Below are 20,106 nucleotides of genomic sequence, written 5' to 3'. Positions count from 1 at the left end.
GAGGTGGTGCTGGGTGGGCGCTCGGACGGCCTCTCCGTGCTGCCGTCTGCGAGCGCCCCGCGACACACAGGGTGGCCGAAGTCCTCGGCTGAGTTGGCATCTCTGGGTGCACAGCGAGTACCGCCGTCCAGACTCTGCCTTGGAGCTGTGATTCCGGACTCGTGTCATCACGTGTTTTCATTTTATTTGAAAAGCAGAGAGAGAAAGAGACAGAGAAAGGTCTTCTGTCTGCTGACTTTCTCCCCTAAATGCCCACAACAGGCAGGGTGGGGCGGGGGGGGGAGCCGGGAGCTTCGTCCTGGTCTCCCACGTGAGAGGCAGGGCCCCAGCCATTTGAGCCTTCCAGGCGTTTCTGGAATGAGACGCGGAGCTGGGCTGCTAGCCCTTTTGCTTGCTCACTGTTGAACTGAACGACCGCTTTCTCCTTGCAGAATGAGCTGGACAACGTCTCGGCCCTCCTGGAGGAAGCAGAGAAGAAGGGAATTAAATTTGCCAAGGACGCCGCCAGTCTGGAGTCTCAGCTACAGGACACACAGGTGCGCCGCGGGCGCCGGGGGCGGTGGCACAGAAAGCGTTGGCGGGTCTGAGCTGCCAACCTGCGGGACGCGTGAGCCCGGGGGACGCTTCCGCAGCGGTTGCCCCTGACTGTCGGCATCGCGCTTCGCTTTTCCCTGCTGCCAGGGAGCTCGCGCCGAGCTGGGCCCCTGGGTCTGGCAGGCCTGTGGCGGACTCTTGGGGGCCCGGCTCTGGCTGACCCTAGCAGTGGTCCCCGTGCACAGTCTCGCTTGCCATTTTCAGTAAGGCGACTTTGTCGTGGTCGAGATTTCATTGTGCCGACCCCAGAGAAACGTTTATGAGACCGTGGGCTGAGGCACCTTTTTGTCCTGTCAAGACTCGGACCAAATCGGCTGTCGGGATTGTCAGATGCAAGCTAGCGGCAAATAAAACGTGGCGCTTTGTTCCTGGGTTTACGGCGTACTTCACTTGCAGGCACTGATGGTCATTTGCCACACTCGGTTAGGTGTGGGATCACGAGGCCATGGGGACAAGTTCAGGGTCCCAGGGCAGAGGCTGTGACAGCTCAGCGAGACTCCGAGAGGGGTGAGGGCCATGTCACGGAACGTTCTGTCCAGGCCTGAGGGCAGCCGGCAGGCAGGTTTGCGCTCAGCCATTAGGGAAGCTTGACGGGTGGCTAGGTTATGGGGAGGGGGCCGTGGCTGGGCTGCCGCAGGGCGGTGCAGAGGAAGGGGCTCAGAGGTGTTGATGAGCGCACGGGCTATGGGTGCAGGAGAGGGGGCCTTGGGCTGCCCCCGGTCTGTGGTGGCCGGGACTGCCACCCTTCAGGTGTTTGTGCCAAGAGCTTTGGCATTGTCTCCACCGCCTGTGCTGCATCTCCCTGAGGACGTGTGTCGTGAGAGGTATGGTGTTGTGACGATGAAGTCTGCACCCGTGGCACTGACCTTGGCCAAAACCACCCAGGAGCTGCTCCAGGAGGAGACGCGCCAGAAGCTGAACCTGAGCAGTAGGATCCGGCAGCTGGAGGAGGAGAAGAGCAGCCTGCAGGAGCAGCAGGAGGAGGAGGAGGAGGCCAGGAAGAACCTGGAGAAGCAGCTGCTGGCCCTGCAGTCCCAGGTGTGTCCTGCGGGAGCTGCACCGGCCCAGATGGGGACAGTTGAGGTGGGCGCGCTCAGTCGGGCCGGGCAGGGCAGGGTTCATCGTCGACGGAGCCAGATACGGCTGTGACCCTTCACCGTGAGGACGAGGGGCTGTGTCAGCTCTGTGAGGCTCCCACCCAGCGTCACTGTGGAGGCGGTTAGCTCAGGAATTCCGTGGCACTCTCAAGGTTCATTTGTTTTTAAATCCTACAGTGTTGACTTTATGATGTTTTATTCTCAAAAATATTGCAAACCAGAATTTTTTTCTTTATTTTTCAAATGGGAAAACGAGTTGTGTTCTTTAACGTTGATCTTTCTTTCTTTCCTCCCACAAAACCCAGTTGGCTGACACCAAGAAGAAGGTGGACGATGACTTGGGAACCATTGAAAGTTTGGAAGAAGCCAAGAAGAAGCTGCTCAAGGACGTGGAGGCCTTGGGCCAGCGCCTGGAGGAGAAGGCCCTGGCCTACGACAAGCTGGAGAAGACCAAGACCCGCCTGCAGCAGGAGCTGGACGACCTCACCGTGGACCTGGACCACCAGCGCCAGATCGTCTCCAACCTGGAGAAGAAGCAGAAGAAGTTCGACCAGGTGGGTCGGCGCCACGCGCGCGCCCTCCTCGCCAGGCTCCTGCTCTTTGTGTTTGGGGTTAAAGGAATTTTTTTAATCATTTATAAGCAGGCAGAGAGTAACACATATTGCTATAAAAATTGGAAAAAGCAGAGTAAGCCCCCCTGCTAATTCAGTCCTGTGGGCAGTGGACGACGGCCCAGGTACTTGGGTTCCTGCCACGCCTGGGGGAGACCAGGACGGAATTCCTCACTCCTGGCTCTGCCTGGCCCAGCCCCGGCTGTTGCAGACATTTGCAGGGTGAACCAGCAGAAGGAAGATCGCTCTCTCACTCTGCCTTTCAAAAAAATAAATCAGTCTTTTTGTTTACGTGAAAACAGCAGACACACAAAAATAAGGAGATCAAGTATCCAAAATGCCTGGGACCAAAAAGGTTTTGGATTTTATGGGTTTTGGGTATTTTCAGATTTGGGAGTATTTGCATACACTATGTCTGCGCGTGCAGAATGGCTCCCACATCTGTACCCAGAGCTGACTCGTGTGACATGTACGATGCTGCCTGAGCTGACGCAGGGAGGACTTGCAGTGACCTACCTGGGTTTTGACCGTGACACATACTAGGGGGTCAGGCATCACGCCGGGGCACGGAGAGTCTCGGACGGAGCTGAGGGCTGCTCGGCCGGTAGCAGCGGTCCTAGCGACGCATTAGACAGGGAGTGGTCAGTGGTTGGTCTTCACCGTCCGCGTGCCTCTTCTCCTAGCTATTGGCGGAAGAGAAGAACATCTCTGCTCGCTATGCAGAGGAGCGGGACCGGGCGGAAGCAGAGGCCAGAGAGAAGGAAACCAAAGCCCTGTCCCTGTCGCGGGCGCTGGAGGAAGCCCTGGAGGCCAAGGAAGAGTTTGAACGGCAGAACAAGCAGCTCCGCGCGGACATGGAGGACCTGATGAGCTCCAAAGACGACGTGGGGAAGAACGTGAGTTACCCTCAGGGGCTGCGGGGCTTCACGGGGGAGCCAGGTGACTCCTTGGGAGCCCCGGGATGCCGCGTGACCCCTGCGTGACCCCTGCATGACGCGGGCCGGCTGTCAGCCTGGCGCTCTCGCAGCAGTGCTGGTGGGTGACGGCTGAGTCCGTCCGAGGGAATCGGTACAAGGGCTCATGGTCCTGTGTTCCCAGGCGGTCGTAGCGGGGTCTGCTGTGGCACAGAGGAGGCCCCGGGGGAGCAGGGAGCTGCAGCCCCACAGCGAGCCCCAGTGTTTGCTTTGAAGGCGTCAGTGGCTGTGGGGGCCCATTCACGGCCCGGAAGCTTCTTTGGTTCCGTTTCCCTTGCCACTGCGTACATTTTCCACAAGAGTTACACCGATTTCCATTCAGCCTGCATCCCTGTCTTCCTCCAGGAGGAGAGTGAGGTCTGACTCTTCTCCCAACTCCCATTCTGGCCACGGAGGCATTTAAACTGAGCCCAGGGCTCCTCGTCGGTCACACAGACGTCATACGCGTCTTTCTACAGCTCAGGGCTTGCTTTCATGGGACACAGGACCAGCCTGCTTCCTCCTGGGGCTCCCCCCGTGCTACCCGAGACTAGCCCTGCGGACGAGAGCAGGCCACCCGAAGTAGGCACGACAGTTAGGCAGCAGAAGGAACTGTAGCGTTGATTCCACACGAGTTGATCTGAATCGTCAGCACCAACACCGCCCACAAACGCGTCTCCTCTGCCCACTGGTGCTAGGCACTGCCTGGGAAACCCCCTCCTCTCACTCGTCTCCCCCCGCTCTCCCTGGGGACCTGCGAGGGGGCACAGCTTCTAGCCCATCTTGAAGTCAGGAGACTAAGGAGACGGGAGGTGAAGGCGCTCGGCAGAGGCCCAGGTACAGGTGGCGGTGGGAGAGCGCAGCCCCCCGTTAGCGCCCTGCTTCTCGGGCCTCAGCCACCAGTGCGTGCTCGACCTGAGCGAGCTGTGTAGGCAAGAAGGGCTGTTCTCGCAGCTGCTGCACCCAGAGCTGCGGGCGTCCGTGGCACCTGTCTCTCCTCACCACTCGGTGAACAAGGGCGTCAGCCCGGGAGTTTCAGCGGCCGGAGAGGGGGAGGGAGGGGTGTGCGAGCCCGCGGGCTGTGCCAGGGACACAGCACGTCCTGCGTGGGGGCCCCGGCAAGGGGACGATGCAGCCCTTCACGTGTGCCTCTGCCGAGGGTCAGCTCTTTCCTGATGCTTCCTGTGTTTAGGTCCATGAACTTGAGAAGTCCAAGCGGGCCCTGGAGCAGCAGGTGGAGGAGATGAGGACCCAGCTGGAGGAGCTGGAGGACGAGCTGCAGGCCACGGAGGACGCCAAGCTGCGCCTGGAGGTCAACACGCAGGCCATGAAGGCCCAGTTCGAGCGCGACCTGCAGGCCCGAGACGAGCAGAGCGAGGAGAAGAAGCGGCTGCTGACCAAGCAGGTAGGGAGCCTGGGGCCGGCTCGGCGTCCTGCCCGTGCGCAGTGCACGCCCGCAGCAACATGGCAGCCCGCGCTCCCAGTGCCCAGACCTCCCGGGCCTCAGGCTGTGGCTCAGCTGGGAAGCCCCCAGGGGCCCTCGAGGGCAGGTTCCTGGCCTGAGTCTTGGACTCAGGTTTCTGTAGCTCCCCTCACAGGACGTCTGCATTGCGTCACTGTCCACAGGAAGGCACACAGGTGCCACACCTGGCTCCGCTATCTATCCTTTCCTGCGTGTACGGTTCTAATTTCAGTCTGCCGTGACAGCTGGCCATTCTGACAGTCTCTTGGGGTTCATGGTACCAAGGCTTCGATGTGGGCTTAGATGTTGGGTTTTGCTGATGCTTATTCTACTAGCCATTTATTTCTGGGTAAGAAATTACCGCAGACTTAGGGCTGAAAACAGCACGTAGGATGTCAGGGCTTCACTGGGTCGGGAATGCAGGGGGCTCGGTAGGTGGGGCTGGTGCACTGGGGACCCAGGCCTGGCCGAGGCAGCAGGGGCCGTGCCACGTGGCTCACACACACGGCCACAGCAGGGACTCCCCCGAGGGTGCCAGCTCCCAACACAGCAAGTGAGGAGGGCGCCTCGGCCATGCCTGTCTGTCGTCTTCCGGCTGCCTGCTTTCCATTCTGAAGGTCTGGTGACTGGGTTTTTGGTTGCTGGTTTTTTTTTAAGATTTACTTATTTGGCAGGACAGCGACAGATCTTCCATCCACGGGTTCACGCCCCATCTGCCTACAGCAGCAGCCAGGGCTGGAACTCCATCCTGGTCTCCCACGTGGGTGGCAGGGCCCCTAGTACTTGGGTCATCACTTGCTGCCTTCCAGGCGCACTGGCAGGGAGCAGGAGCAGGAGCAGGGCAGCCAGGACCTCAACGGGGTCCCAGTGCGGGCCGCCGCGGCGACCCTGCTCCCGTTCTGCACCCTGAAAGTCCCTAAGTCAGCCCACCTCCAAGAGGAAGCCAGCGGGCTGGCGCTGTGGCCCAGCGGGAAAAGCCATCGCCTGCTCCCTGCCGATGCGCCTGGGAAAGCCGGAGGATGGCCCAAGTGTTTGAGACCCTGAACCGGTGTGGGAGACCCGGAGGAGGCTCCCGGCGTCAGGTCAGCCCAGCTCCAGCTCTTGGGGCCATCTGGGGAGTGAACCAGCAGAGGGAAGACTTTTCTTTGTCTCTCCCTCTCTGCCTTTCAAATAAATAAATCTTTCCTTAAAGGAAAATAAAAAAAAAAAAGGAAATTAAGCTCAGCTCCAAGTTGGAGTGGAGCCATTTAAAGCCCCACACTGTCGGATGGGGGTGGGGGTAGGGCAGATTCACATCAGCTCCGCCTCTGTGGTCCTGTGACATAAAGACCCCCCACCCCAGCGAGCACCTCCGCTCTGTGGCGGTGCAAGAGGGGTCTGCTTCACCCCTTGGAGGCCTGCTGGCTTCCTGACATCACCCCAGAGCACGCCCCTTCCCACAAGGTTGCGGCGTCCGTAGCAGCTCCATTCTGTTTGCCGAGAGCACTGGCTTCTGAGCCTCCAAGGAGGCCACCCCTCGGGTGCGGCAGCCCCCAGGCTACGCCCCAGCAGGGCACCAGGAGACCATGTCCAGTCCAGGCACTGACGGCCAGGCCGTCGCAGTGAGCTCGAGCTGGCCTGTCCCCGACCCCTCCCCTGCGGAGCCAGCACAGCAGGGCTCAAGAGCGACTGCACCTGCGGCCGGCCGGTCTGTGAGGCGATGACCGTGTGCGGCCCGTGAGTGACGTCAGGAGTACCCGATGGCCCTCGGCCAAAGAAAGGTTCTGCAGCCCCGGTGGGCCCCGAGCTTGCCGTCAGGGACTCTGGCTTTCCGTGTCGGGGACGGTGCGCCCTGGCGTCTGAGGGCCCCCTCAGTGAGTCGGCTGCTGGGTTAGTAACCGCTCAGCCTCGGAGCGCAGCTCTGCCGGGCAGCAGCAGGGGGCAGAGCGCTCCGCCGCCAGCCGGCTGCTCTCCTCCGGCCGGGGCCCTCGGTTTAACCAGGCATCGTTCCATGCTCTCCGTCAGGTGCGGGAGCTCGAGGCCGAGCTGGAAGACGAGCGCAAACAGCGGGCGCTCGCTGTTGCTTCCAAGAAGAAAATGGAAATAGACCTGAAGGACCTTGAAGCGCAAATCGAGGCCGCGAACAAAGCCCGGGACGAAGTGGTCAAGCAGCTTCGCAGACTGCAGGTGTGCGGCCGGCGCCAGCCTCGGCGGTGGGTGGGGCGGCGGCCCGCCGAGGTGGCACTCGCGGACCTGCCGTGCCTGCAGCGTGCGTGCGTGCGTGCGTGTGTGTGACAGAGAGAGACTGAGCTGGGGACGGGCTCCGGGTGCCACGTCCTTGCCGGAACGTGCTCTGGTGGCCTGCAGCAGCCCTGCTGTGGTGCTGTCCTCGGCGGCGCTGGGATCCGCAGTGCGCACCCGTCATCGCTGCCCGGGCTGCACACCAGCTCTCACGGCTACAGCCACAAAATGTCAGCTCTGTAGCAGTTCCGGCCTGCGCCCGCACAGCCGCCTCTGGGGGGCAGTCAGCGTCAGTAGTGATCTAGGGGGCAGCTGTCAGGATGTAGCTTAAGAATTTATGCTGGCAAAATGTGAAAATGAGGTTTTTATACAAAGACCTTAGCTGAAATGTTATTTATGATAGCAAAGAGGTGGAAGCTAAGTGGAAAGTGCTGTGGGCTGAGGTGGCGAGGGCCCGAGAACAGCAGCAGGCCGTAAGCCCAGGCAGCACCTGCGCACACGCACAGATGTTCACGCATGTGTGTTTGCACACGCGTGGGTTTTTACAGGGACACGGGCATACCTAGAGAAAATGTTGACGTCCCTCCGGATCCTAGGTCTGAGTGACTTCTCTGCTTCCGTGAGGTCTTCCCCCGGGGCTCTGACTGCGCAGCTTCCGCGCTAGTACTGGACACTGCAGCAGCACTGACTGCCCAGCGCTCTACTGAGTGCAGTCCCCGGTTCACCTGCCTCGCATTCAGGCTTAGGCAGCCGCCACGCCGTCTAATTGTGGACACTTCGTTCCCCCTGCGAGAACCTGTACCCACTCGCTGTCACGCCCGGCCCCGCCTGTCAGCTCCTGTCTGTCTCGGGGTTGGACGTGGCACGTGGGTAGGCCGGCTCCCGTCACGGAGCAGCCTGACACAGCACGAGTAGTTCGTTCCTCTCTACTTCTGAGTAACGTCACACTGCTTGGAGACAGCCACGTGTACTCACTGTTCATCAGGGTGTTCCTTGCTCCCGCTGTCTAGCTGGGACGAGTGGTGCTGCTCTGAGTATCTGTGTGCAGCTGTGTGGACGTGTGCTGTCCACGTGCACGGGGGTGTCACTGGGAGTAGAACTGCTGGGTCTCAGGGTAACAGTAACTTAGTGGGAACTGCCAGACTCCTGCATAGCAGCGCACGTGGGGTCCCGGCAGCCAGGCAGCAGGGTTCACTTCCTCAGATCTCGCGGCACTGCTGTCTGTCCATCACTCACTGTGCCTTTGATGTGCACGTCCCTGATGACTAACCCTGGGCCTCCTAGGTGCCTGTTGGTCAATACTCATTTACGAAAACTGCCTTTGACCCCGACCGGGACTAGAACCCGGGGTGCCGGCGCCGCAGGTGGAGGATTAGCCTAGTGAGCCGCGGCGCCGGCCTCGTTTTATTTCCATCACCCAGTTTGAGCACAGACACGACTTCCTGACTCACAGATGGACTCTGAAGCTTGTGGCCCCCGCTCAGAGCGCCTGCACCCTCGTCAGAACGCACGGGCCATGCTGCAGTGTGTGTGTTTCTGGGCTCTAGCGGCTCCGCGGCTGTGGGTGCCTGTCCCTACACCAGCACCAGTCTTTCTGCGGCTTGGAAATCGGGAAGTGTGACTTAGGTGACTTAGCGCACGCTGTCCCTCTCTTTCCCGTCTCTTTGCTGTTTTCAGTTCCTAGAAATTCACATGAATTTTAGGGTCACTTGTCAGTTCCCTCACACACACACAGCTGACGCGGATTCTGACACTTACTGTGTGGACTCCAGGTCATTTGGGCAGTGTCATCTTAATAAGTCCACTGGCTCAAGACGTTGGGTGTCAGACCTGCCACTGCTTTGTCTTGTTTGTGCCACTGTGACTGCTTCACGTTGCCGTTCAGTTAGCATGTAGAAATGCAGTTGATATTTGCCTTGGGCTTGTGTCCTGCAGCTGTGCTGAACTCTGTTCTCATGGTTGTTTTGTAGATTCCTTAAGATTTTCTATATACAAGATTGTATCATCTGCAAATTGAGATAGTTCTACTTCTCCCTTTCCGATCTGGATTCTTTTGTCTTGCATAATTACCACAGCTAGAACCTCCAGCACTGTGTTAAATAATAAGTGGCCTTCTGTTAAGGGAAAACATTCTGTGTTTGATCAATAAATAGGATCCTGGCTGTCGGCTTCTCATGAATCCCCTTATCAGAGTCGGGAAGGGTTCATAGCTCATGGGTGTTTATATGGAAAGGGCGTTTGGTTTTGTCAGATGCTTTCTGCATTTATTGAGATGATTTTAGGGCTGTATTATCACTGTTGGTTATCATACCAACCTTGCATTCCTCAGATAAATTCCACTTGGTCACAGTGTAAAATCCTTTTTAAATGTTACCAGATTGTTTGCTACTATTTTACTAAGATTTTTGCATCTACATTCCTAAGAGCTATTAGTCTATAGTTTCCTTCTGATGTCTTTGTCAATTCTGGATACTCTCGGATCTACAACAAACGTGCGTTACTTTTATAATATGGGGAAAATACCATATGTTTAAAAATTGAGAATGAAAACCACCCCAGCATCTTCGTGTAACCTTAGGCCCAGATGAAGGATTACCAGCGGGAACTGGAAGAGGCGCGTGCGTCCCGAGATGAGATTTTTGCCCAATCCAAAGAGAGTGAGAAGAAACTGAAGAGCCTAGAAGCAGAGATCCTGCAGCTGCAGGAGGTTGGTTTCCTTACTCATCCCTGCTCCCCGAGTGGCCGCAGCACGGCCGCTGCAGCCTGGCCCTGCTACCCTACACACGAGGCAGCTCTGACCCCCGGGATTAAATCGCCGTCTCAACTTCTTTAGGAACTCGCGTCATCTGAGCGCGCCCGCCGGCACGCCGAGCAGGAGCGAGACGAGCTGGCCGACGAGATCGCCAACAGCGCTTCTGGCAAGTGAGTCTCCTGGCAGAGGTGGGAAGGGTGGGCTCAAGAAAGCAGGGGCCACCTTCCCCGTCCGGGGGTGCCACCCAGCACATGGGCGTCAGCGGTTGCTCTGCTCATTCATTCGAGGTCGGGAGAGATGGGCACGCGGTGCTGGGCCCGGCCGCTGGCCATCGCACTTGCCTGTGCCCCCAAGCAGCCGGGCACGCCGTAGGTGTCCTGTGTCTTCACTTCCAGATACCAAGTCTGGCAAGCTGGCACCTTAGACACGACCTCTCCCCCAGGTTGATTTCCCCCTCTCATTACCGAGGGTTCTGCGCGCCGGGATGAGAAGTTGGCATTTTATTCTTATACCATTCAAGAGCTTAAGCTAGGGAAGGCTGGGACCTTGTTTGCACGTCAGAAGTTGGCTCTGGCTGCCTTGTGTGGAGCACGGATGGAGAAAGGCTGGGGAACGGCAGGTGGGAGTGCAGGAGACTGCCCTGGGCTCCCCCACAGTGTGAGGCTGGCGCTGAGCCGCCGCCCCCTCCTTGCCCCCTCCAGGTCGGCGCTGCTGGATGAGAAGCGGCGTCTGGAGGCGCGGATCGCACAGCTGGAGGAGGAGCTGGAGGAGGAGCAGAGCAACATGGAGCTGCTCAACGACCGCTTCCGCAAGACCACGCTGCAGGTGGCCGGCGGCCCCGCGCCGGGGAAGGGCCCTGCTGCCCCGACGCCGGGTGACCGAGCTCCCCTCTGCTCTCCAGGTGGACACGCTGAACGCAGAGCTAGCCGCGGAGCGCAGCGCCGCGCAGAAGAGCGACAACGCGCGCCAGCAACTGGAGCGGCAAAACAAGGAGCTGAAGGCCAAGCTGCAGGAGCTGGAGGGTGCTGTCAAGTCCAAGTTCAAGGCCACCATCTCGGCTCTGGAAGCCAAGATCGGGCAGCTGGAGGAGCAGCTTGAGCAAGAAGCCAAGTAAGCGTCCTTGCTGCCGTACACTGAAAACTTCACTGCATTCTCTGTTAGAGACCAGGCTCCCGGCTCAGTCTAAGTCACACAGACGTGCCCCTGCCCCCAGGGCTCCCCATTACATGGGAAGAGAGGACAGCGGCACGTGTCACCCAAGAGGGGCGCCGGAGGTGCTCGGGGGACGGCTGGGTCTTGCCCATCAGCTCTCCCGGCATCCATTCCCCAAGTCTGCGGCGGCCTGTGACGTGCTGGTTCCCGCTTTGCCATACTGAGGCGGTCTCCAGTGTACCGGCCCGTGGCCTGCCACCTTCAGACTCGGCCTCCTGGAGGGACGGGGCCCAGCACCCAGGTCCTCCCTCTCCCCTGGGCAAAACTAAACCACACGTGTTGATTTTTAGTTACAATTCACCTAACTCCTCCTGCTAGCCACTCTTGCACAATATTTGTTAAGAAACCAAAGTACATGCTCCATTTCCCATGCAGTCCTCTAAGTAAGTAACCCCTCCCTACTAGGCCTCTCTGGAGACGAGGGGAGATGTTCGTCTGCTTCACTGAAGAGGCAGTGGTGGCACTGCAGTGTTTTGTTGCTGCTGAAACCCGTAGCATAATAGGACCTTGGTAAATTCTGACTTGAAGTAATCACTTAATGAACCAGGGTTCTGTTTGTTGTCTGGGCTCAGTCTAACTGGCAGGTGGCAGTTTGCTTTCACAAACTCACAGATCAGATCTGCCTGTTATGGCCAACAGGGAACAGCTTCAGGGCCACATGAATCACGGTGTTGTGGGCAGTGTGTCATCTCAAAGACTGACCGACCCGGGGCTGCAGGTCAGGACACCCACCTCCCACAGCAGGCGTCTGGCTTGGACCCCTGCCCTGCTCCCAGCTTCCTGCTAGCAGCAGCGCTGGCTTATCTAAGTCAGGTTCTTGCAGCCTACGTGGGACCACTGCATGGGTTCTTCACCTAGCCTATCAGGACGCCAGCTATTGCCAGCAGATTACATTTTAATAAGATTTATCTATTTAAATAGTTCACAGAGAGAGGGAGGTCTTCCATCTGCTGGTTCACTCCCCAAATGGCTGCATTGACCAGGGCCGGGTCAAGCCAAAGCCAGGAACTTCTTCTGGGTCTCTGGATTGGAAGTGGTGAAGCCAAGACTTGAACTGGCACCCACATAGGTGGCAGCATTGCAGGTGGCAATGCCAGTCCCTACATTAAAACCTTTTTTCTGGGTCCGGTACTGTGACATACTGGGTTAGTCATCTACCCGCAGTGCCAGAATGCCATATGGGTGCCAGTTCAAGTCCCGGCTGCTCTCCTGGGAAAGCAGAAAATGGCCCAAGTCCTTTGGTCCCTGCATTGCGTGGGAGACCCGGAAGAAGCTCCCGGCTTCAGATCGGCGCAGCTCCAGCCGATGCAGCCATTTGGGCAGTGAACCAGCAGATGGAAGACTTTCTGCCTCTCAATCAAGTAACTAAAACGTTCTCCCCTCGCTTTTCACAGGGAACGAGCAGCCGCCAACAAACTTGTCCGCCGCACTGAGAAGAAGCTGAAGGAAATCTTCATGCAGGTTGAAGATGAGCGTCGCCATGCAGACCAGTATAAAGAGCAGGTGTGTGAGGAAGGCAGGGCGCCAGGTGGGACAGCTGACAGAGTCCTCTGAGACTCACCCTGGTGCCCTGCCGGGGATGCACAGGTGTTAAAGCAAGGCACAGAGCAGGGGAGGCGGCTTTACTGTGAGGCCTCAAACCACAGGTGGAAGTCATCATCCATCTCCTCCACCAGCAGGCAGGCTCCATGCACGCCAAGACGCCTGCCTGCTTGTCCACTGTCATCTTCCCAGGGCTTGGCTGGCAGTCGGGAAATAGTGGTAGGATGGAGCGGTGGCTGCAGGCAGGCACCCTCATGCAAGCGCCAAGGCCTGACACACAGGGCGTGGAGCTCCGTGCTGGTCTGCACTGCTCTGCGTGGGCCGCGGTGCCTTCCCCTCTGCCACGGACGCGGGACGGTGATAGGGCTCAGGCTTTTGCTGCCTTTGACCCCTCCCCCTTTACCCCCTCTGCTGTAGTCGGGCACCTTGGGCCCTTCCTGCTGAGCCTGTGGGCACCAGGGCAGGCATGGGCTGGCCCCATGTCTCTGACTTCCGTGCTGCTCAGGAATGAAGCTCTAAGCGCGTACGACAGGACAGGTCCTCCCAGGGTAGCTTTGTACGTGAACCCAAGCGTGACGTCTGCAACGCCCCTCCTCGGGCGCTAGGGGGCGTCCGTGTGGTTGCATTTTCCCTCTCACGATCCCGTGGGGCACTCGTGTGAAGGAAGCTCTGGGTCGTTTTCTACAGAAAACTCTCTACTAGTAACAACATGTTTCAGAGTTTTAATGATTTGAGCAGTGTTTGCAGATCTTGCTCTGCTCACCAGTTTGCCTGGTCCCCCCTAAGATGGAGAAGGCCAATGCCAGGATGAAGCAGCTGAAGCGGCAGCTGGAGGAGGCAGAGGAAGAAGCTACACGTGCCAACGCCTCTCGGCGCAAACTCCAGCGGGAACTGGACGACGCCACCGAGGCCAATGAGGGCCTGAGCCGCGAGGTCAGCACCCTGAAGAACCGGCTGAGGTGAGCACCAGGGTCACTCCCAGGCCCCTGCAGTCCCCCACAGATAATCCCACAGGAGGAAACCCACTCGTGTTCTTTCACTAACAGACCACGCTCATGACTGTCAGGGCTGCAGGGCTAAGGGCCACCAGACTACTTTTTTTTTAAGACTGACCGATTTAAAAGGCAGGGAGGTTAATCGATCTTGCATCTGTTGGTTTACGACCCAAAAGGATGCAATGGCCAGGGTTAGGCCAGGCTGAAGCCAAGAGCCTAGAACTCCATCTGGGTCTCAGACCATGTGGGTGCAGGATCCCAAGCACTTGGGCCACCTTCCACTGCCCTCCTAGAAGCATTAGCAGGGGCCAGCACTGTGATGCAGTGGTTAAGCCTCTGCCTGCAGTACCAGTATCCAACAAGGGTGCTGGTTCCAGTCCTGGCTGCTCCACTTCCGACCCCGCTCCATGCTAATGTACCTAGAGAACCAGAGGAAGCTCCTAGCTCCTGACTTTGGCCTAGCCCAACCCTGGCTGTTGTGGCCATTTGGGGAGTGAACCAGTGGATGGAAGATCTCTGTCTCTCTCTCTGTAACTGTGCCTTTCAAATAAATCTAAAAAAAGAGCAGCTGGGACTCAAACTTGAGCTCATGGGTGCCAGCTGCATCTCAACCCACCGTGCGCCAACGCAGACCCAGACCCCCACCACCACCACCACAGGTAACCTGAGCAGGACCCAGGGAGAGCGTGCACCCCACACCAGAGTACCAGGGTCTCTTCCCTGCGCCAGATCCTGGGAGGCAGCACTGATGGCCCAGGTAGTTACGATCCAGCTGTTAGAGACATGTGGGGAACAAGCCAGATAGATGGGAACTCTCGAAATAAGGTAAAAAATAAACGGGCCGAGGCTGCTGGCAACGCACCATCAGCTCCACGCTGGGTCTGCGCCGTGGCCCATGCCTGCTTCTGTACAGCCAGCAAGCCCGCGACGGTTTGTACATTGGAAGGGATTGTAAAAACCCCAAGAACACGGGAGCCAGCCTCCATGGCTTGCAAAGGTAAACTCACAGATCCGCTGTGTGGCCCTGGGAGAAGGGGGCGTCCGCTGTGGCTCATGCTCCTCACCCTTCCCGTCACCAGCAGTCGATCAAGCCAGTCCCACCGAGAGCCCTGGTCTGTGTACGCAGCGTGTTGCCTGGGTGGGGGCAGTTCCTTCCCCAGATGTACCCTCCCACCACAAGTGCAAGGAAGGGGTGGAACAGAAGGCCCAGCGTCACTAGGGGCCGGACACGCTGACAGCCGCACGCTCTTGTGCATTTACCCACACGTGTCTGCTCTCTGTTCTCTCCAGGCGTGGGGGCCCAATTAGCTTCTCTTCCAGCCGATCTGGCCGGCGCCAGCTGCACATCGAGGGGGCTTCCCTGGAGCTGTCAGATGACGACACAGAAAGTAAGACCAGTGATGTCAACGAGACGCAGCCACCCCAGTCCGAGTGAAGTCGCGGGAAGCCGGAGGGGGCAATGCGGTGGGACGCAGAGGAACTCGCCCCGGCGCCAGCCTGCCCGGGGCCTCCTACGCGTTTAGGAAATTGGCAAGCTACGGGACTCCTTACGAAAGATCAACCGTGTCTTAAGACTCTGCAGCCTACGCGTCCTGTATCCTGCTTCAAATTAGGCACAGCCGCTCCCCTTTTTATATATACAGACACCAGACACGCGCGTATTCCAGATTCTCCTCATCCCATCTATTTTCCATATAGTCATCGAGAGACATTTTATAACACATGTTAAGAAGAGATCCCTTTTTAAAACGAACTCCGGACCCCTGGAGGCCAGTCGCTGGGTTGGGGGCAGCCCGTGGCCGCCGCCGTCGCTCTGCATGCTCTGTCGCAGACAGATCACTTAGTTCTGTGTCCGTGTGGCCCGACTCCTCAGCCACATCAGTCGCTTAGAACATTGTGGAACCCAAACTGCACTTGTGTCTCTCATTTCCTTCGAAAAATGATACGCTGTTTCCGTGAGCAAACTGTGAAGGGGGCTTGGGAACCATCAGAGGGGTGGCTGCACTGGGGCTGCCGCGCCCTCCAGTTGACAGTGTCCCTGAGTCCACCCACGTGAACTGTCCAGCCAGGGCTGGTGTGGGCATTGAGGGTGGAGGCCCCAGGTGGCAGCCAGAGCCTGGTGGCGCTCAGTCTTCCCAAGGCTCCCCCCTCGCCAGCCAGGCCCCCATGCCGACCTTGCAAATTCAGCCGCTGCTTTGAGCCCAAGATGGGAACATAGGTTTTGTGTCCGAGGCTTGTTCCAAGCTTGTCAGTGAGGTTAAGAGGACCTCAGGGACAGAGGCCACTGCCTGAATGTTGACATGCCAGTGGGGTGAATCCCTTCTCACTTTTCCTTTTCCCTCCCCTCGGGACAGTGTTACAGTGAACACTTAGCATTCTGTTTTTGGTTGATAGCTGAGCAAACTGACATTACAGAAAGTGCCTTAGACACTACAGTACTAAGACAATGTTAAAATATATTATTTGCCTCTCAATAATTTAATGTATTAAGTTTTAACTGTGCTTCATATCATGTACCTCTAGTCAAAGTGGTATTACAAACATTCAGTGACAATGAATCAGTGTTAATTACAAATCCTTGATCCTCTGCAATGTGCTTGAAAACACAAGCCTTTTGGGTGAAAAGCTTTAACATCTGTTAGGCAGAACTCGTCGTGTGGGTTTGGAATCTTTGAGTTTCCCCTTTATGAACTGTCCTGGCTGTTGACCACCAGACACCTGACTGCAAATATCTTTTCTTGTATTCCCATATTTCTAGACAATGATTTTTGTAAGACAATAAATTTATTCATTATAGATATTTACGCCTGCTCTGTTTACTTGGAGAGAAAAGCACCCATTAAGAATGAACAGACCTCAATAAACGAGAATAATCACGTGACCATGGAATCTTGTTTTCACCTTCTGTTCTCAGCTTTCCGTCTCTGATCGGATTGGAGGGTGGCTAGCTATGCAGACTTAAATTGACACCACTGGCCCCCTTTCCTCCAGGGGCACTGTCTCCCAAAAACTGCCGAATGGCAGACCCATTCCCTGGGCAATCCTGACTCCAGGCGGCCTCCAGGGGAGATGCACCCAGGAGGAAGAGAGGGCCTGAGGGCAGGGGCTGGAACCCAGCTGTCAGGGGAGCAATCTGGGAGTGACACTCACTACCGAATCTGCGCAATCTAAAGGGTCCCGAGCGGGCAGAATGCACACTGAAAACAAAGCTTGGGGCTAGTGTTGTGGTGCAGGGGCTTCTAACAGCCACCTCTTAGAAAACCAGCACCGGTTCAAAGCCAGCTGCTCCACTTCCAGTCCAGCTCCCTGCTAATACACCTGGGAAGGCAAACTGGACCCCACGTGGGAGACCACAATGGAGTTCCTGGCTGAGCTTCAGTCTGGCCCAGGCCTAGTTGTTGCAGGCATCTGAAGAGTGAACCAGGGGTGGACGATCTTGGTCTCTTTCTGTCCCTCTGCTTTTCAAATAAATCATACAAAAAAAAGATAAGCTTATTTTGGAACAAAAGTTGAAATCCATATACACATAATACACATTTTCCATGAATGTTTTTCCAAATTTCTTGGGTAGATTTCAAAATATTTTTTCTCCCAGGGATGGGTAAAGTTGGTGACAGAAAGTACGCCCTGAAGCCAGTGGACACGCGATCCCCACCAAGGCAGTTTAGTGTCAAACAGTGCACTGAGATGTATGGGCAGAGCACTGGGGTTCTGCACGCCGGCCCGGAGTGAAAACTGCCCTCATCTGAACCTCTCAGTGAAGGGGGAGGCTGGCCCCAGGCCTTCCCGCGCTCCTCACTGCCACACTCCGGCGGGGAGCTAGCCGGCTGCTCAGGCTGTGACACACACAGTGCAGCGGCCATAAACTGTCGGCCTTGTGTTCTGAATGCCCGGCAAAGGTTTCTAGGTGACTCATTAGACTACACAGTGGTGGGTTTTTTCAGTGAAGATTCCTTCTAGTTGGCCACTGTGGAACCAGGAACTACAGTCAGTCTGCCAAGAAGTAACCAACACCGAGGAGGACACCGAGAGAGCCAGCTAGTAGGGGAGAATTCTGAATTTTTGAGACAAATAAGCCCCTAAACCCACGAGCTCTTGGATAAGATACTAGAAGCTGTGGCTGCAGCACCCACAGTGGTGACACAGGAGGGAGGGCGCATCCATCCCTTTCTTGCGTTCCGCCCCCACCAAGAAGCCCAGAATACTGGGGGGTTACCTGACCTGATCACACGCTGATCCAAGACTTGGGATACCAGCAGCGACACCGGCAATGCAGAAGAGCCTGCACCCGTCTCCCTAAATTCCAGGTGCCAACAGGATTGATTTGGTGATTCTCTTCCTAGTTAAAAGTCATCTATTTTGAACCAAACAAGTGCTGCTCACAGCACCACCCTCCACAGAAGGCAGCAGCAGTAGGCTCTGAGCCTACCTGGAGATGACACCAGAACACCGACTGCCCAGGCCTACCTGCCCACATGAGTTACCCACTGCCCTAACCAGGCCTCTGCCCACAGCCCTCTGCACTGCAACAGAGACCACGGGCACGCTCGCACCGAGTAGAAAGCAGCCACACGTGAGAAAGTTCCGTTCTGTTTCAGCTTCGCACGCATCGTGCTTCCTGCAGAGCTGACCGGAGGCACGAGCAGAACTCGGGGCAGCTCACAGACCCAGGACCCACCCTAACCCCGCACAGCACAAACCCTGCATGGCCCCGGCACCAGCACTGCTAGGTTTCCTGTTCTGTTTGCCTCTTCACCTGCCCGATCTTTCTAAAGGGAGTCTGTTATGTTACTGTTTATCCCATTTGTGTTTACTTTTTTTTTTTTTTTTTTTTTTTTTTTTTTTGACAGGCAGAGTGGATAGTGAGAGAGACAGAAAGGTCTTCCTTTTTTGCCGTTGGTTCACCCTCCAATGGCCGCCACGGCTGGCGCACCGCACTGATCTGAAGGCAGGAGCCAGGTGCTTCTCCTGGTCTCCCATGGGGTGCAGGGCCCAAGCACTTGGGCCATCCTCCACTGCCTTCCCGGGCCACAGCAGAGAGCTGGCCTGGAAGAGGGGCAACCGGGACAGAATCCGGCGCCCCGACCGGGACTAGAACCCGGTGTGCCAGTGCCGCAAGGCGGAGGATTAGCCTAGTGAGCCGCGGCGCCAGCCATGTTTACTCTTAAAATTCAAAAACTATACTTCCATATTTTTGAATAGTCATGGGACCACTTTACAGATAAATGCTTTAAATCACAGAAAAAGTGATTTACATACGGAACAACTCACATTTTTAGGAAAGAATCAAGTAACATTGTTTTTAAGGCCAAGCTTGTGTTTTCAATTTTTTTAACCTTTGGGGGAAATACTGAGAGTAAAACAACCCACGCACTGGCACCGTGGCTCACTTGGTTAATCCTACGCCTGTGGTGCCAGCATCCCATATGGGCGCCGGGTTCTAGTCCCGGTTGCTCCTCTTCCAGTCCAGCTCTCTGCTGTGGCCCGGGAAGGCAGTGGAGGATGGCCCAAGTGCTTGGGCCCTGCACCCGCATGGGAGACCAGGAGGAAGCACCTGGCTCCTGGCTTTGGATCGGCGCAGCTCGCCAGCCATAGCGGCCATTTGGGGGATGAACCACCAACGGAAGGAAGACCTTTCTCTCTGTCTCTGTCTACTCTGTCAAATAAAAAAAAATAGATTAAAATTAAAAAAAAAAAAAAAACGCAGCAGCAACTGGACGGCAACAAGCTCACCTCACATCCTCTAGGCACACTGGACTGGCAGGGCCCTGGCCCTATCTCCAACCTCATTCCTTGGGGGAGGGGCACAGACCTGGCTACAGGGTGCTCCCCAGAGCTGTGGCTCCACCCCCAGGTGCCAGCTTCCACCTGGGCTCTCTGGGGCAGCAGAGTCAGCACACCCCACCAAGCACAGGATCTGGGGGGCCAAGGCTAGGAGAACTGCATTTTCCCCTGCTGCCAGGGGGGCACCAGCCCCAGGCTCATCTTTCCCAGCCTTCAAAAGGCACTCACCTCACACCCAGGACTGGCCGAGGCAGCCAAGGCCAGCTGAGGCCTCGACTTTGGAAAGGCACAGCAGCAGAAGGTCCTGGCTCCTGTCCGATCCTGACTTCAGCTCCGGGTAGTCCTCGGGCCCCGGCTTTGTCCTGGCTCTCCGCTGAGTTGCAGGGGGAGGGGTCGTAATTTTGGACACTCTGGCAGAAAGGCAGTAGAGTGCTGGCCCCTGCTCCCATCCAGGAAGACGTCTGGGGCGCAGGGGACGGGGGAGGGGTGAAAGGAAGACACTCGCATGCAGAGCTGGCTTTCACCTGCAAAGAGCAGCCCCCTCCAGCAGGAAGACCACCACGGGGACCCAGCACGAGGGACGAAACTGGACAGCAGGCTGCCTTGGGGGAGAAGGCCCTCGGAGGCCACGTTAGCTACACAGGACACAGCAAGCAGAGCATTCCTGCTGGCAGCAAATGCTTGGAGCAAGTACAAAGCAGTGTTTTGAACCAGGTAACCCCAAAAGAAATCTGAAAACGAGGGTCAGCCAACTAGTTTCCTCGTGGAGTCTACGAAGACTGAAATAAGTGGGGTCTTCTGAGGGGCCTGGAGCCCCGCCCGGCCACACAGCGCCACTGCCCATGCTCTCCCGGACCAAACTAGTGGTGGTGTCCCATCAAGTG

At 57.1% G+C, this 20,106-nt stretch overlaps 1 protein-coding gene across 6 annotated transcripts in view; it reads left to right on the top strand.

The window, feature by feature from the left end:
- The window catches only part of MYH10 (myosin heavy chain 10), a 136,501-nt gene extending 120,182 nt beyond the window's left edge, over positions 1 to 16,319 (top strand). For all 6 annotated transcript variants that reach the window (XM_017348899.3, XM_070061373.1, XM_051825192.2 and 3 more), the window contains 13 exons: positions 432 to 536; positions 1,480 to 1,632; positions 1,997 to 2,245; positions 2,986 to 3,198; positions 4,448 to 4,660; positions 6,722 to 6,883; positions 9,516 to 9,644; positions 9,771 to 9,859; positions 10,391 to 10,514; positions 10,591 to 10,799; positions 12,296 to 12,404; positions 13,230 to 13,402; positions 14,729 to 16,319. In XM_017348899.3, the coding sequence (XP_017204388.3) occupies positions 432 to 536; positions 1,480 to 1,632; positions 1,997 to 2,245; positions 2,986 to 3,198; positions 4,448 to 4,660; positions 6,722 to 6,883; positions 9,516 to 9,644; positions 9,771 to 9,859; positions 10,391 to 10,514; positions 10,591 to 10,799; positions 12,296 to 12,404; positions 13,230 to 13,402; positions 14,729 to 14,873 (2,073 nt within the window). In that variant the 3' untranslated portion in view covers positions 14,874 to 16,319. The remainder of the gene's footprint in view (positions 1 to 431; positions 537 to 1,479; positions 1,633 to 1,996; positions 2,246 to 2,985; positions 3,199 to 4,447; positions 4,661 to 6,721; positions 6,884 to 9,515; positions 9,645 to 9,770; positions 9,860 to 10,390; positions 10,515 to 10,590; positions 10,800 to 12,295; positions 12,405 to 13,229; positions 13,403 to 14,728) is intronic.
- Positions 16,320 to 20,106: the final 3,787 nt, after the last annotated feature.

The sequence above is a fragment of the Oryctolagus cuniculus genome, chromosome 17, assembly GCF_964237555.1.
Source record: "Oryctolagus cuniculus chromosome 17, mOryCun1.1, whole genome shotgun sequence".
In the NCBI taxonomy this organism is placed as follows: domain Eukaryota; kingdom Metazoa; phylum Chordata; class Mammalia; order Lagomorpha; family Leporidae; genus Oryctolagus; species Oryctolagus cuniculus.
The sequence above is the reverse complement of the archived record's forward strand: the minus strand, read 5'-3'. Positions and strand labels throughout refer to the sequence as shown.